The 15,645-nt window shown below is 42.9% G+C and overlaps 1 protein-coding gene across 2 annotated transcripts in view; it reads right to left on the reverse strand.

Annotated features, from left to right (window-relative positions):
- The window catches only part of ZNRF2 (zinc and ring finger 2), a 42,075-nt gene extending 36,095 nt beyond the window's left edge, over nucleotides 1-5,980 (reverse strand). For both annotated transcript variants that reach the window (XM_031940476.1, XM_031940475.1), the window contains exon 1: nucleotides 5,562-5,980. In XM_031940476.1, coding sequence (XP_031796336.1) covers nucleotides 5,562-5,970 — 409 coding nt within the window. In that variant the 5' untranslated portion in view covers nucleotides 5,971-5,980. The remainder of the gene's footprint in view (nucleotides 1-5,561) is intronic.
- Between the last annotated feature and the right edge of the window lie 9,665 nt (nucleotides 5,981-15,645).

Genomic DNA, 15,645 nt, shown 5'->3' on the forward strand with positions numbered 1-15,645 from the left:
CCACAACTGTGAAAGAAGATCAGCAGTCCATACTGCTCACTCAATGAAGTTAATTAGGCCAAAGAATTTGCTGTATTAAAAATGCCTCCATACTTTCTTTGAACTATTAAGTCACTTTGAAATCTCATCTGGCAAGCAAACCGCTGATCTTTATAGAAACAATGAAAAATGAAGTTACCTAAAACATTTTCTAGAAACGCTTTTTAGTGAGATCCAGTGCTGAGCAGCATGCCTATCACATAGTAGGGTAGGGCTTGTGGATTATTAACTACCTGTGGATCAATGACAAAATCCCCAGCGGGGTAGAAGTGACAGGACACTGGCTACAGAAACTGCACTTTCTATGGGAGTTGCTGAAGCATCAAGAGGAACAAAAAACAAGAATTCTTGTGAACTTGTATATGGGCCCTATTTTGGCTTCCTAGGCCCTTCCCAAGTGCATGTTGAAGAAGCAGCTTTCTCCTACCTCTGTACAAGTCAACTCTCTCAGAAGAATGTCATAAGAGTGAGGCCTGAGTCAATCCAGCAAAGAAGTCCCTCATAAGTGATGAGTTCACTAATGGGATGGGAAATTACTGTCTTATAAAAATGACTCTCAATGATTAAAGGAGTTGGTTTAGTCTTTCTGGGTGGGTGCTGGATCAATCTGGCAGTTTGGACTTATGGACCACTATGTAGAATAATTTTTAAAGCAGAAATAAGATTGCCAGGGAAACCAATTATATTGGAATGTTTCTTTTAAAAATTCCATGGCCAAGTAAAATCCCAGGTGCAGCAAATATAGTGACTAATGTCCATAGTTATAGGGCCTGAAGCAGACCTTGAACTTAGGTCATCTTGAGGTTCAGGGCCTGCTCTGATCCCCCAATCTCTCTCTCTCTTCTCTCTCCCTTCTCCTTCTCTCCGTCTTCTCCCTCTCTCTCATCCATCTACTAACAGGCAGAATTATTCATGACAAGTTGAAGCAGGAGAATTGCATCCAAATCAGCTATAACCTGTGCAATCCCAGGTCTCTACTTCAGCTGGGTAAGACAGGAAGGGTGAGGGAAGAAAAGCTGCTGAACCAGCTTCTGTCATCTCCAAGTTTTGAGAGTCTACACTTGCCCTCAGAGCCCATGCAAAACTGGGTCCAGCTACCCGATCCTAAATTCATGCCTCCTGACTCCCGACTCTAACCCTAACCCTAAATTCGCCTCCCGACTCTAACCCTAAATTCGCGCCTCCCGACTCCCGACTCTAACCCTAACCCTAATTCTCTCAGTGTCTTATGTCCATTCTTCTTTCTGTGCTCAACAGATTAAGGGAGAACCTGTTAATAGGAGTGGTCAAAAATTATTAAAATTCAGAGTAGGACTGAGGTCCCATACCACTGCTGCAGGATACTAATATGGAATAACAGTGTTAGAACTTGACATGAAACTAGACAACCTGCATTTCTTTGGAACTCAAAGCTACAAAATATCTTACATAATTCTCAAATCTTTAGAAAAAATTCAGGTCTTCCTCACCTGTTAGAGTATTTTTTCTTGGGCCCAGAGTTAAAGTTTAATCTTACTTTACATATTAATATCTGTTTATAATCTAATACAATATTCACTGATTCAGAAAGACCTTTTTCACTTGCAGTTGGTAAGTCATTGACTGCTGCATAAAATATATTTAAAAAGTTAACCCCTCTCCAATCTGTCCTTTCACAGCTGCCAAAATGATTTTCCTCCTTTATGGGAGGGAGGGAATATAGCACCTACTGTGCCTGACACTGCACTAACTACTTTACAAATGTAATTTCATTTGACCTCCACAATAGCCCTGTTAGGAAGGTGCTATTACTACCCTGCTTTCCAGTTTAAGAAACAGCCAACCGAGTCAAGTGCCTGATTCCAGACCCAGTACTCAGAAGGCAGTACTCCATATGTCTCCCTACCTCTAGGATCAAACATAAGGTCACCCTTTATGGCCTGCAAAGCTCACCATGGGACAGCATTTATCAGAATCCTCTTCACCTACACTACAGCGGGGAGAAAAACTGCTCTGGGAAAACTGAAAGCAGTCTGGCAGAAATGAGGGTTATATCAACACCTTATACCATAAAATTTGAAAGAAAAACAGATCATATACCTTTCACAGCTATGGGTAAGAGATGAGAGATGTATTCTTAAACAGATAAGGCAATTATAAAAGACAAAATAGGTAACCGATTACTTGAAACTGTAAAACTTCTGCACAGACAATATTAGTGCATTTGGGATAGGGCTGGTCCACTGGGGAAAAAAATCTGTCTCAAATTCCTCTGATAAAAGTTTGGTATCCAAGAGATACAAATAAAAATAAATGTATACAATGTATGTATAAAATTAATATGCTATTTCTGAACAGAAAAATGTCAAAGGATAAAAAGTTCTCAAAAGAATTACAAAACAATACATATCAAAACAAACCTGAGCTTTCACTTCACACTGAAAAACTGACAAAAATGGCAACAGTGAGACACTGTTGGAAGGTTTGTAGGAAGGTAGACATACTATTGGTAGAACATGAAGTTGCACAACCATACTGAATAGCAATTTGGAATTATACAATTAAAGTTAACTGAAATGCCCATACCCTTTGAACCAGAAATCCTATTACTGGCCTTATTTATACCCCAAGGAAGCCATCAGGGTGAGGAGAGAGAAATCCTCATATTCCAAAATTATTTATAGCAGCATTTTTTCTAATAGTTAAGCATTAGAAACAAAGTAAAAATTCAACAACTGAAGAATGGCTAACCATAGTACCATATATGAATGTAACAGAAATGTACTGTGCTATAAAATGTATAATAACTACAGAGGCAAGGAAAGGGCTACATGAACTGATGATTCAAGAAAACCACATACTGAGTGATAACAAAATGTAAATATGAAAATAACCATATATGTCATATTTGTCATTTACTATTGGTATATATATATGTATGTATATATATACCAATAGTAAATGACAAAATTATAAAGATCAAGCAAGAATGAGACAGAAGACCTTCCCCCCTCCCTAACAAAAAGGCCTCTTCCTAGAGGTAAGGTCCAACAAATGGCACATATTAAGAATATTTTGAACTTTTTCAATGTATCAGATCAATTGTATTGTCTTTTTTTTCCTTCTTTTAAAAAATACTGTCATATGGGGTGGCATCCCTAGAAGGATAAGATAATTAAGGTGATATAACAAGTCAATAAAAACTTAAAAAGAATAAAAAGGGAGCTATAATAAATGCTCAGTGTTTGATTATCTGATTACTAGTTCAACTAAATGATGAGTAAAATTCCATTATATCAAATACTATTAGGCAGCTAGATGGAGCAGTGAATAGAATACTAGCCCTGGAATCTGTAGGCCTCGAGTCCAAACACCAATTTCCTTGCAAAAAAATCATCTATCATCAAATACTATTACAATGGCAATCTATCAAATTACTAATTTTTTTTTTTTTTTTTTTTGCTGAAGCAATTGGAGTTAAGTGACTTGCCCAAGATCACACAGCTAGGAAGTAAGTGTCTGAGACCATATTTTAACTCGGGTCCTCCTGACTGCAGGGCTGGTGCTCTATCCACTTTGCCATCAAATTACTATTAAAGGAGGACTCCTTTATAATGAGGATTCCAAGACATGGGAACAACATTTTGCAGACCAAGTTTCACCAATAATACTTTAGCAAGTAAGATGGATCACTTTTTCAGGGGCCTTTTCATTTTCAAACAATCATTCTTAAAAATTACAGGCACAACTCTTTCTGCCCTTCAGAGGCAGCCATTCGAGAATAATCAGCCTAACAAACCCCAATTACTCAAAAGTCCAACACCACATAAGAAAGGAAGGAAAAGGGGAAGGTCCTCAGTATGCTCCTCTTTTAATTTCCCAGTTTTGTCGGGTTTCCAGCTTGAATTGGAAATGTAATTTGTCTGTTAAAGAAACCATTCACTCTAGCTACACAGGGAAATTGTCATAATGGAATCCCCTCTAATCAGAATCAACAAGCTTGAAAAAAAGATCAATTTGATCAAACTATTGTCCTTTTAAACTCCTGCTTCTTTATATCTATAACTTTTGATAGGAACACAGTATTTACCAATTTTACTCTTATCTATAAACTCCAGGTTTGGGGGTAAAAAAAAAGAAAAAGGGTAAAAAGGGCAAAAAAGGGTAAAAAAAGGAAAGATATGTCCTTCTGGATGTTAATAAGTCTGCCATTATTTCCTATTGTAATTGAACTATGGGAATAGCCACCCTGACAAATATTTGTAAAGGTCAATGGGAAAAGCTTTTTTTTTCCCCAAGAAAAAAAAAATTACAAAAGCCCAGAAGTCAAGACTTTACTTATACAGGGGAAAATTCATTATAATTCTATTTAGAAAGAGAAACAGAATTCAATTCAGCACTTCCCTTTTGAACTTAAGACTAATTTGAAAACTGAAACTGAAAACCAACTATATATACTATATATGAATAAATTCAACAGGTTTTAAGTATTCTTTTCTTATTTCCCCCCATAATCTGAAACGTGTACTAGCCGATATCCCTTCCAGGGGTACCTTTTTAAAAAGATATTATGCATATTTGTATTTTTTTTCCATAATTTTAACTTTTTATTGCCAGAACCTATGCCAGGGTAATTTTTTACATTATCCCTTGCACTCACTTCTGTTCCGACTTTTCCCCTCCCTCCCCCACCCCCTCCCCCCCGATGGCAAGCAGTCCTATACATGTTAAATATGGCACAGTATATCCTAGATACAATATCTGTGTGCAGAACCGAGCAGTTCTCTTGTTGCACAGGAAGAATTGGATTCAGAAGGTAAAAATAACCCGGGAAGAAAAACAAAAAGGCATATTTGTATTTAACATCATCTTGTGGTGATGTTAAATACACCAAAAACCTGCTCTGACAGTGGTTTCTCCAAACCTGGCTTCAATAGCTGACGTTTTGAAACCGAGCAGGACACTGTAAAAGGCCACAGACAAAGGATTTTTTCAAAAAAATATCATCCCTGAATTTAAATGACTCCCATGCCTATTTAGGACAGATTGGGCCGCCCTGCCAAGCTTTTTTCCTTTTTTCCTGGACACAAACCACTCTCCCGGGTGTTTTAAGATTGCGCCTTGATCAAAGGAACCGAGGGGTAAAAAGGAAAGGATTTCTAAAGGTGTTTTCAAAACGTCCGCGAGGTGGAAGGGAGCAGGTTTGTATTAATTAGTGCTTTGCTCTAGGTAAAAATAAAGCAACACCCATTAAACTGTAAATTGCATTAGGTGATAAACCCCGGCGAGAAGTCCCAACCCAACGAGGCCCCAGAACCGCGTCTGGGGTCGCTCCCGGGAGCCCCGTCCTGCCCCGTCCTGCCCCGTCTACCTCCCGCACGTGACGCGGTAGCAAAGCTGCCAAAGTTCCACCGGCCGCGGCGTCAGGGGGGCCTCCGGGGGAGACCCGGGTCACAATCACGCCGCTGCCCCGCAGGGGGACCTGGGGGGGGGGGGGTCAAGGCCAAGGGCGCGCGCGCGCACAGACCCCGCCGCGGACTCACCTCCGAACATGTGCGGGGAGAGGTGCGCGGGCAGCGAGCCTATCACGAGGCGGGGCCCGCCGGCGGCCGAGCGGCCCTCGTCGGAGGTGCTGTTCACCGAGTCCTGCGAGCCGTACGGGCCGCTGCTGCTGCTGCTGCTGGGGATGTGCACGGCAGACTGCGCCGCTCGGGCGCCCCCGCCGCCGCCGCCGCCGCCCAGGGAGCGGCCGCCTCCCCGGGGCGCCGAGGCCGAGCCCGAACCCGAGGCGGCCGCGGACTGCGCGGGGGCGGCGGCCGAGCCCGAGGCGGCCGGGGTCGGGGGCGCGGGCGCGCGGCCCCGCACGGCGCCGCCGGCCGGGGGCAGGTCAGAGCCTGAGTAGGCGCGGGCGCGGCCGTTGGCAGCGGCGGGGGCGCTCTGCTTGGCGCCCATGGCCGGGCCGGGCCGGGCCGGAGCCTCAGGTGGGCCGGAGCCGCCGCGCCCAGGAGCCGCCGGGGCCGCCGCCAGGTGAGGCCGCTGTCCCCTCCCCGGGCCTCGGCACCGCCTCCTCCTCGCCTGGGACCGGGCCCAAGAGCGCCGCCGCCTCCGCTGCTGCTCCCGCTGTCACCGCCGCTGTTGCTGCTGCCGCTACCGCCGCCGCCGCCGCTGCTGCCTCCGCCACCAGCGCCGCCGCCGCCGCCATTCTCCGCGGCCGCCGCCTCCTCCTTGTGAAGCCTCCGCCGCCCCAGGCCTGGGGGGAGGCGCCCGCCCGCCCGCCGCCGCCGCTGCCGCCCGCCGGGCCGCCTGCCCCCCGCCCCCGGCTCCGCCCCCTCCGAAGCAACGCCCCGCCTCTAGGGCCGCCTCCCCGCGACTCCCGGCAACCGCCGCCGCGCCCCCAGTAACGTGCCGCCGCCGGGGCCAAGGGCGAGGATGAAGGGGGGGTGCCGTTGGCTAGGGTCACGTGGGGCAGCCACGGCGGGGGGAAACTCAGGCCGTCCTGGCCGTCGCCGGATGTAGACATTCTTCTTCTTCTTCGGGGCTCGCGGTTCAGCTTCCCCTTTACCCTTCCTTTCACGCATTGATTTCCGCTCCTCGGACTTTTCACCCCTCTGTTGAGCTAAGGTACAGTCCGCTCAAGAGGATCTACTGCGGTCTGAGCGGTGATGGGCATAGTGCTGCCCCGCCCCCTTCCCCAGTCTTTCCACCCCCACGGGGCTGAGTCGAGGTACAATCCGCCCCCGAGGGCACGCCGGGGGCAGGGTGGGATGATGGACGCTCCGTGGCTCCGCCCCCTGTCCTCCAAGGTGAGCGGTCCTCGGGCACAGCCCCGCCTCTTCCGCGGGCCGAACGCTGATTGGCCGATAGACGCAACCGGTCCTAGGCCAGTCCCCAACTGGAAGCGCCCTCCCTTCAGGCCCCCCACGGTGAGCACGTGGTTCCCGAGTAGGGAGGCGGCTTCTGGGAATTGCTTTGTATGTTTTGGGGAGAGTGTTGGGGGATAGAATTTAGGCTACCGGGAATTCCCCCCTCCCCCCCTCCGGTAGCTGCTTGGAGGTAGCCCCGTGACCTTGGTCAGCTTGGTCTCCCCGCCGGTAGCTTGTTTATTCCTCTCTCGGGAGGACCGGGAGCTCCCTGAGGGCCGGGACTGAGGTTTGCAGTGCTAGGTATAGAGTAAGTGCCCAGTGAATGCCCGCTGGCCGGCACGTCGCGAACTGCGTTGGTACCGTGGGCACCATGAGCCCCGAGACGCCTGTGCGTTCTGCCACCCCGGGCCGAAGCTTGCGTCGGGCAACTCCGCAGCGGCAGTTCCGGGAGGGAGCGGACCCGCGAGGCCCCTTGCTTTCTTCTAGTTTGCTAAGGGCCATGCATAAATTCTGTTATTTTACTGATGAAAATAACAATGCGCAGATAACAGAGACGGCAGGCCTGCCCCACCCGGAGCGATCTGAATCTGCCTGCGGGCAGCTTTCACTCCACGCTCCTAGCGCTGCCCTTAGGGGCCCAGGACAAAGGGAAGCTCTTTCAAAAGAAAGCCTCCCAAGTACTTGGAAGGAGCTGCTTTCTAATCTTCTCAACTTTGTCTTCTCCGGAGCATCCCAGTTCCTTCGCACTGCCCCTTTCTTTAGGGCCCGATCTCCTGCTCCGTCACCAACCAGATTTCAATGTTCTTTTAAAAATCGAGGCCAGCAGCTGGATTTAGCGCTCACTTCTAATCTGGGTAGGTCTTAAAAAGGTTTGCTCTGCCTCCACCTGCCGCGGCTGTTATTCAAAGTGTTTCCTTTAAATGCTAATGAACAATTCTCCGGCTCAAAGGGGATCCCTCCGGGAGAATATGGGTGAACTTTAAAAAAAGGGGAGGTTGAAGCTAGACCAGAGTGGCACAGCAGCAAGATTAGGCATGGAGGCACCAGCTTCTAATCCTGGGATGCCCCTTTAAAATTGTGTTTGGGCAAGTCACTTAAATTTGAAGATTCCAGTTTCCTCATCTGTACAATGAGAACACTAGACTAGATGGGCTCTGAAATCACATCTAGCTCTAAGATTCTATTAGCATAGTGCCTGGTACACAATTGGCACTTAATAAATGCATTTTAATTTTTAGACCCCTGGTTAGAATAGATTGTAAGCTTGCCTATGAGTTCTAGAACATATATTCAATTTAATAAATAATCACTAAGTTCAAGTCCCTACGTCCTACAAAAAGACTAAAACAGCCCTCCCAAAAAGCTTACAATCTATGGGTTAACTCAGCCAATGTAAGAGAGTTGAGGTAGGGAGATAACACTTAACTAAGGAGTAGCAAAAGCTCCCCTTAGGGCAGGAATCTTAACCAGAAGTCTAAAAACTAGGATGAAGGAAAATGAAGGAAGTTAAAGCCAAAGTGCATTCAAGGCATGATGACAAAGGTGGGAGAAGGGACATTAAGTTAGTTGGGGGCAGAGTGCAGCTAGTAGTTAGGACAAGAATAAGGAGTGAAGAAATTCATCTGAAAAGTTGGGCTGCCTTTGCAGTCTTCCTATTTCTCTGCCTTCCCACATTCTCCTCTGCTTAAACCAGCCTATGGGCTAACTGTTCCCTGCTTGCATGGTGCCATTGCACCTGCAATGTACCACTTCCTCTAGGAAGCAAGTTCCATCGGATTGTGGGGCACAGCTGAGATCCCTGATCCCTAACTGGGTGGTGCTTTCTCTTTGAAAGTTTGTATCGAGGGATAAGTAACTGTATTTATTTCTCTGCACAGATGCCCTGTTCCCTGTATGAATGTATTCAAGGGCAGCTACTGTTTCATTTTGATGTGTGTCATGTTATGACTTGGCCCTGGGAGGCTCATTGAATGGAATCTGAATGGTTTGGAGGCTTATAGGGTTATTTCATTTAGTGTACATACAGGATTATACATATGTGCCATATAGAGATTATCTAGGTCAGTTTCTCAGTGTGGCTGCCAATAGCTAGTCCTGATTCAACAAATTTTGTTTGGGGGCATATGATCCCAGCAGTTGGCTAAACCAGTTCTAGAGAAAGTACCCACCTGGAGGTGGGGATGGGGATGGAGGTGGAATGTAAACTCAAGGAGCCCACCTTATCTAGCTGTTTTCCCGGGCCAGGCTTCACATCTCAGAAGCAGCCCACCTCTAATGTCCATCCCTGGTTCTTGGAACAGTAATTTAATCAAGTGCTTAGCACTTAGTGTGGTCCTGAAAGGAATGCTTAAAATATGCCTAGGGGTTTATTTAGGAGATTACCTCTGCTTCCTGATTGGTATGACAGTTCCCACTTAAGCCTATTCACTGTTTTGGTGATTCACCAGACCACAGTTCTCTTCCCAGCCTCACATTCCCAAATAGAATGTTACCATCCGCATTAGAATACAAACTACTTGAAGGGAAGGGACTTTTCTCACTTCAATATTTATATCACCTGTACTTAGCACAATACCTTGCACCTAGTTAGTGCTTAATAATTTGGCCTGTGTCCTATTTAAATGAACATTGTTTTTGTTCTCTTAATTAAAAAATTATTTTAACGTTCATTTAAAAAATTGTTTCCAGTAGATGCAGAAAAAAAATTTGATAAAAATGCTAACACCCATTCCTATTAAAACACTAGAGAGTAAAGGAATAAATGAGTTTTCCTTAAAATAATCAGTAGCTTCTATTTAAAACCATCAGCAAGCATCATATGTAATGGGGACAAACTAGAACCATTCCCAATAAGATCAGCAATGAAACAAGGTTAAGGTTGCCCATCATCACCATTACTATTCTATATCGTAGTAGAAATGTTAGCTTTGGCAATAAGAGAAGAAAAAGAGATTAAATGAATTAGAGTGGGTAATGAGGAAATCAAATTGTCTCTCTTTGCAGACGATATGATGATATACCTAGAGAACCCTAGAAAAGCAACTAAAAAACTACTAGAAACAATTCACAACTTTAACAAAGTTGCAGAATATAAAATAAATCCACATAAATTGTTAGCATTTTAATATATTAACAACAAAGTCCAACAGCAAGAGATAAAAAGAGAAATTCCATTTTGTTGATGATATAAAATATTTGGGAGTCTATGTGCCAAGGCAAAGTCAGGAACACAACTACAAAACACTTTCCACACAAATAGATCTGAGCAATTGGAAAAATATCAAGTGCTCGTGGGTAGGCCAAGCGAATATAATAAAAATGACATACTATCCAAATCTACTTACTCAGTGCCATACCAATCAAATTCCCAAGAAATTATTTTATAGATCTAGAAGAAATAACAAAGTTCGCCTAGAAGAACAAAAGATCAAGAATTTCAAGAAAATTAATGGAAAAAAAAATGCAAAACCATTTGGGTACTGGCAGTCAATCAGTGGAATAGGTTAGGTTCATAGGACAAAATAGTCAATGATTATAGTAATCTAGTGTTTGACAAACCCAAAGACCCCCCTGCTTTTGGGATAAGAATTCATTATTTGACAAACTGCTGAGAAAATTGGAAACTACTATGGGAGAAACTAGGCATTGACCCACACCTAACATCGTATAATAAGATAAGCTTGAAATGGGTTCATGATTTAGAAAAAAAGAATGATATAAGTAAATTAGAAGATCAAAGGAGAGTTTACCTCTCAGATCTGTGGAGAAGGGAGGAATTTGTGTCCAAAGAACTGGAATTCATTATTGAACATAAAGTAGATAATTTTGATTATGTTAAATTAAAAGGTTTTTGTACAAACAAAACTAATGTAGGCAAGATTAGAAGAGAAGCAGTAAACTGGGAAAACTTTTACAAAATTCAAAGGTTCTGCTAAAGGCCTCATTTCTAAAATATATAGAGAATTGACTCAAATTTATAAGAATTCAAGCCATTCTCCAATTAATAAATGGTCAAAGGATATGAAGACAATTTTCAAAAGAAGAAATTGAAACCATTTCTAGTCGAATGAAAAGGTGCTCTAAATCACTATTGATCAGAGAAATGAAAATTAAGAGAACTCTGAGATATCACTACACACCTCTCACATTGGCTAAGATGACAGGAAAAGATAATGATGAATGTTGGAGGGGATGGAGGAAAACTGGGACTAATACATTATTGGTGTAGTTGTGAAGTGATCAAACCATTCTGGAAAGCAATTTGGAACTAGGCCCAAAAGGCTATCAAAATATGAAACCCTTTTGATCCTCTGGTATTTCTTCTGGCTTTATATCCCAAAGAGATCTTAAAGGAGGGAAAAAGACCTACATGTGCAAAAATGTTTATGGCAGCCCTTTTTGTAGTGGCAAGAAACTGGAAACTGAGTGGATACCCATCATTTGGAGAGTGGCTGAATAAACTGTGGTATGTAGATGTTATGGAATATTATTATTCTGTAAGAAATGACCAACAAGATGATTTCAGGGAGGCTTGGAGAGACTTACATGAACCGATGCTAAGTGAAATGAACAGAACCAGGAGGTCATTGTACACAATAACAAAATTATATGATCAATTCTGATAGACATGGTTCTTTTCAACAATGAGATGGTTCAGGTCAATTCCAGTGATCTTGCGATGGAGATCTGCACCCAGAGAGAGGATTGTGGGAACTAAGGGTGGATATCAACATAACATTTTCACTTTTTTTGTTTGCTTGCATTTTATTTTCTTTATCATTTTTCCCCTGTTTGATCAGATTTTTCGTGTGCAACATAATTTTATATGTATGCATATATTGGATTTAATATATATTTTTATAATTAACATATATCGGATTGATTGCCTCTGGGGTAGGAGGTGAGGGGAAAGGAGAAAGAATTGGAACACAAGGTTTTGCAAAGGTCAGTGTTAAAAAATTATCCATATATTTTGAAAATAAAAAGCTTTAATAAATTTTGTTCCAAATTATCTCTCTCCCTTTTGCCCCCCCCCCCACCATTGAGAAGGCCAGCACTATAATTACTAGACATATGAAAATGTATTTCCACATTAGTCATGTAGCATCAAAAAACAAAACCAGAAACAAAATTAAATCAGTATGCTTCAATCTGAACTCTGATCATCAGTTCTCACTAGTGGAGAGCATTTTTTATCATGGGTCTTTTGGAATTGTCTTGGATCATTGTCTTGATCAGAGTGACTAAGCCTTTCACAGTTGATCATCATTACAATATTGCTGTTACTGAGTACAATATGTTCTGCTCATTTCATTTTGCATCAGTTCATATGTCTTCCTATTTTTTCTGCAACCATCTTGCTTGTCACTTCTTATAACACAATAGTATTTCCTCATAATCATATAGTACAGGTAGTCAATCATTTCTCATACAATAGGCATAACCTAATTTCCAGTTCTATTCACCACAAAAAAAGAGGAGCTATAAATATTTTTGTATAAATAGGACCTTGTTTGGGGATCTTTATTATGTTTTCCTTGTTTTGGGGTCTCTTTGGGATGCAGACCTAGTAGTGGCATTCCTAAGTCAAAGGATATATTCAATTTTATAGCCCTTTGGACATAGTTCCAAATTGTTCTCCAGAATGGTTGGATCAGTATTGAACATTTATTAAGCACTTACTGTTTTCCTGATTCTTTGCTAAGATGGCATTTCTCCATATATCAGATCATAATCCTTCTAAATGATAGAAATAAGATTAGGAGAAGACCAGTGGATTTAGCTTAGTGGTGTGGTATATATAGGTGAAGTCAGGAAGACCTAAGTGGGAATGTTGGCTTAGACACAAGTCTCTGTGACCTCTCAGACTCAATTTCCTTATCTTTAAAATGGATGTAATAATAGCCTCTATCTTACTGGATGGTTGTAGTGATCAAATGAGTTATTAGAAGACAAAGCTTTTTTTAGCTTTTAAAGTTTTAGCTTCAAAGAAGTACAGAGTGGAAGAATAGGACATCCCTAGTGAAACATAGGGACTTTTACCCCACAGAGGACAAGGAATCTCTTCATGCCCTAATTTGGAGATGTGATCAAAATCACTAGGTAACAAAGAAATCTTTAAAACCGGAACAAAGAACTTATGTCTGATTATCTTAACTTGACCTGGCTCCATTTGGTCCTACCCTTTGCATGATTTTTAGGAAGTTAGGAACCCAATCCATTGCATTGCCTGTGGTCTTCCTGCAGAACTGGGCTGGCCTTGCAGATGACAATGACAGATCTTTACTCAGACCCTTTTTCCTGGGCTAACCCAGTTATAGTAACACTAAGATATGAACCAAGGGAAAAGTAAAGACAATAGGAAAGATATACAGAGTTGGCCATTTCAGTTATCTAGTTTGTCAAACATTGTTAAGGTCTGACTGGTGCTGGACCCTCTGCTAAAAAAGGGGGAGGAGGGTGGGAGGTAAAGGAAGTATTTCTATATTTCAGTTACTATGGGCTAGGCACTGTATTTTGTCCATTATTATGTATTACTGCAAATATTGTCCCATTGAATTTGAAGTGCTGGATATGGGGAGAAGCAAAAAAATGAAACCATAACCTTCCTTAGTGACCATGAGTTCCAGCCTAGTTTATTCTAAATTCAAGGCTTCATCTCTCCATCTCCTGGAGTTCCTGCCATCAAGGAGGTCACATTCTAATTAGGGGACACGATGTAAGTAACAAGGTAATACAAAACAGAAATAGAGATTTAAAAGCAATCTCAGTGGAAGACATTGGCAGCTGGTAGGAAAAGGCCTCCAAAGAGTTGAGCTATCTTGAGCCAGGCAAGTGAAAAGGCTGGCAAGAAAAGCACTCCTGGTGTGGGGGAAGGTCAGTACAAGAAAGTAGGAAATGGAATTGATGAGCCTGGATCATAGGGTGTGGTTGGCAGAAAAAGCCTGCACTGCTGATAAGATTACTCCCTGAGGCAAATAGGGAATGACACTGATGGGGATCAGCTCAACCTTCCAGTCCTGATTAGAATCAGTAAGGTGGAATTACCCAAGACCTCCACAGAAAGCCAAGTTATGATGTCAGACCCTGAAGTTAAATTTCCTCTATAAATCTGTCCATGGCTTACACCATCTTTGCTGAACCCTTTTTGGGTTAGCTCTACTTGGATTCTGCCTCGAAGTCTTTCTCCTCCTCTCTTCCCCATGCCTCACAATATCTGTCATCTCTCACCCATATCTCATGATGTTTTTTTCCTTCTTATAGCCAACTCCTTTAAGGTGCTAAACTCTTCTATGGATTTAGCCTGCCAGTTCATGGCATATTCCCACCTCCCATCCTTTTCTCCTGGTTAATTGTTAATTCCACTGGGGGATTTGTCTTTTTCATTGTTAAATTGTTAAAACCCTTTCCCTTGCTAACTATCTGCTCTCCCAAATCTATTTCACACTTAGCATTCCTGATGTCGTATCTCTTCATTTCATCTCTTCTCATAAATAAATGTATTTTTTCCATTCTTTTAAAAAATAGGGTTTTTTAAAATTTAAAAAACACATGCAAAGATAGTTTTCAACATTCACCCCTCTTCCCAAACAGCAGGTAATTCAATATAGGTTAAACATGTGCAATTCTTCTAAACATATTTCCACAAATAAAGCTAACTTTTGGCAAAGAGAAAGGCCATTGTGACTTCATCACATGACCACACCCCAACATTTGGTGCCTACACCAATCTCATTATTTGGTGCAAATTGCTCTTCTGAATCTCATCATTTGGGTGCTGGACCTCAATCTCAGAATGTCTCCTCCTAGGAACATTAAGTAGGCCAGTAGCTGGGCTGATTGATTTAGACTTGAGTGGAGAGATCAGAATTCTGGAAAGGCAGGAGGAAGGGACCAGTAGGAAAAAAGCTTTAAATGCCAAACAAGACTTTAAATTTGGTGCTGGAGGTAATAGGCCCTGGAGTTTGTTGAACAAGAGTCTTGTGATCTGATCTGGGCTGTAGGAAAATCACGTGAATTGGATTCAAATTTCTCCCAGTTATCTGATTTTATAGATGAGGAAATACAGATACACAGAATGACTTCATATTTATAACCTTCCTTAGTGACCATCAGCTCCAACCTAGTTCATTCTAAATTCAAGGCTCCATCTCTCTCTCCATCTCCTGACTTCCTGACATTTTCCCTGGCTAGCCTCCATGTATGTGTTGCTCTCCCCCCTCAATAGAACATAGAAATCAATGCTTATAAGATATGGCAAACTGTCACTTGAGGGGAAAAAAAATTGCATCTCAGTTCTATAATTTCTACTTAAACATGTGCATTTTGAATCTGAACCTGTGATCTTATCACTGTAGGGTGGAAACTCTGTTTACCTACTGCTCTGACAAATGGGGTATCAGAAAAGGTCACATGTAGCAGGCAGAGAACCAGGAAGAGAATTGAACCAGGAAGAGAAATCCTACTTGTCCAGGGTCCAGCTCAAATGCCAGCTCTTCCAAGAAGCCTTCTCTTTTTTCCCTAGCTGAAAGGACCCTCTGCCTCTGGCCTGTCATCTCTAGAGACTGCGCTCCACTCAGCTTTGGAACTCTCCACTCTGGGGCTGAACTACCAGGAATGATAGTGGGTGAATGCAAATTCACATAGGCTATCATATAAAATACAACCAGAGCTGGCCACACTTTGCATCCCAGAAGCCATCTGTCCTCAACATTTTCTTGCCAATCACTTTTATAATCAAATTTCTGAAGACTTCAGGGAAACC

This window comes from Sarcophilus harrisii, chromosome 5, assembly GCF_902635505.1.
Source record: "Sarcophilus harrisii chromosome 5, mSarHar1.11, whole genome shotgun sequence".
Classification (NCBI taxonomy): domain Eukaryota; kingdom Metazoa; phylum Chordata; class Mammalia; order Dasyuromorphia; family Dasyuridae; genus Sarcophilus; species Sarcophilus harrisii.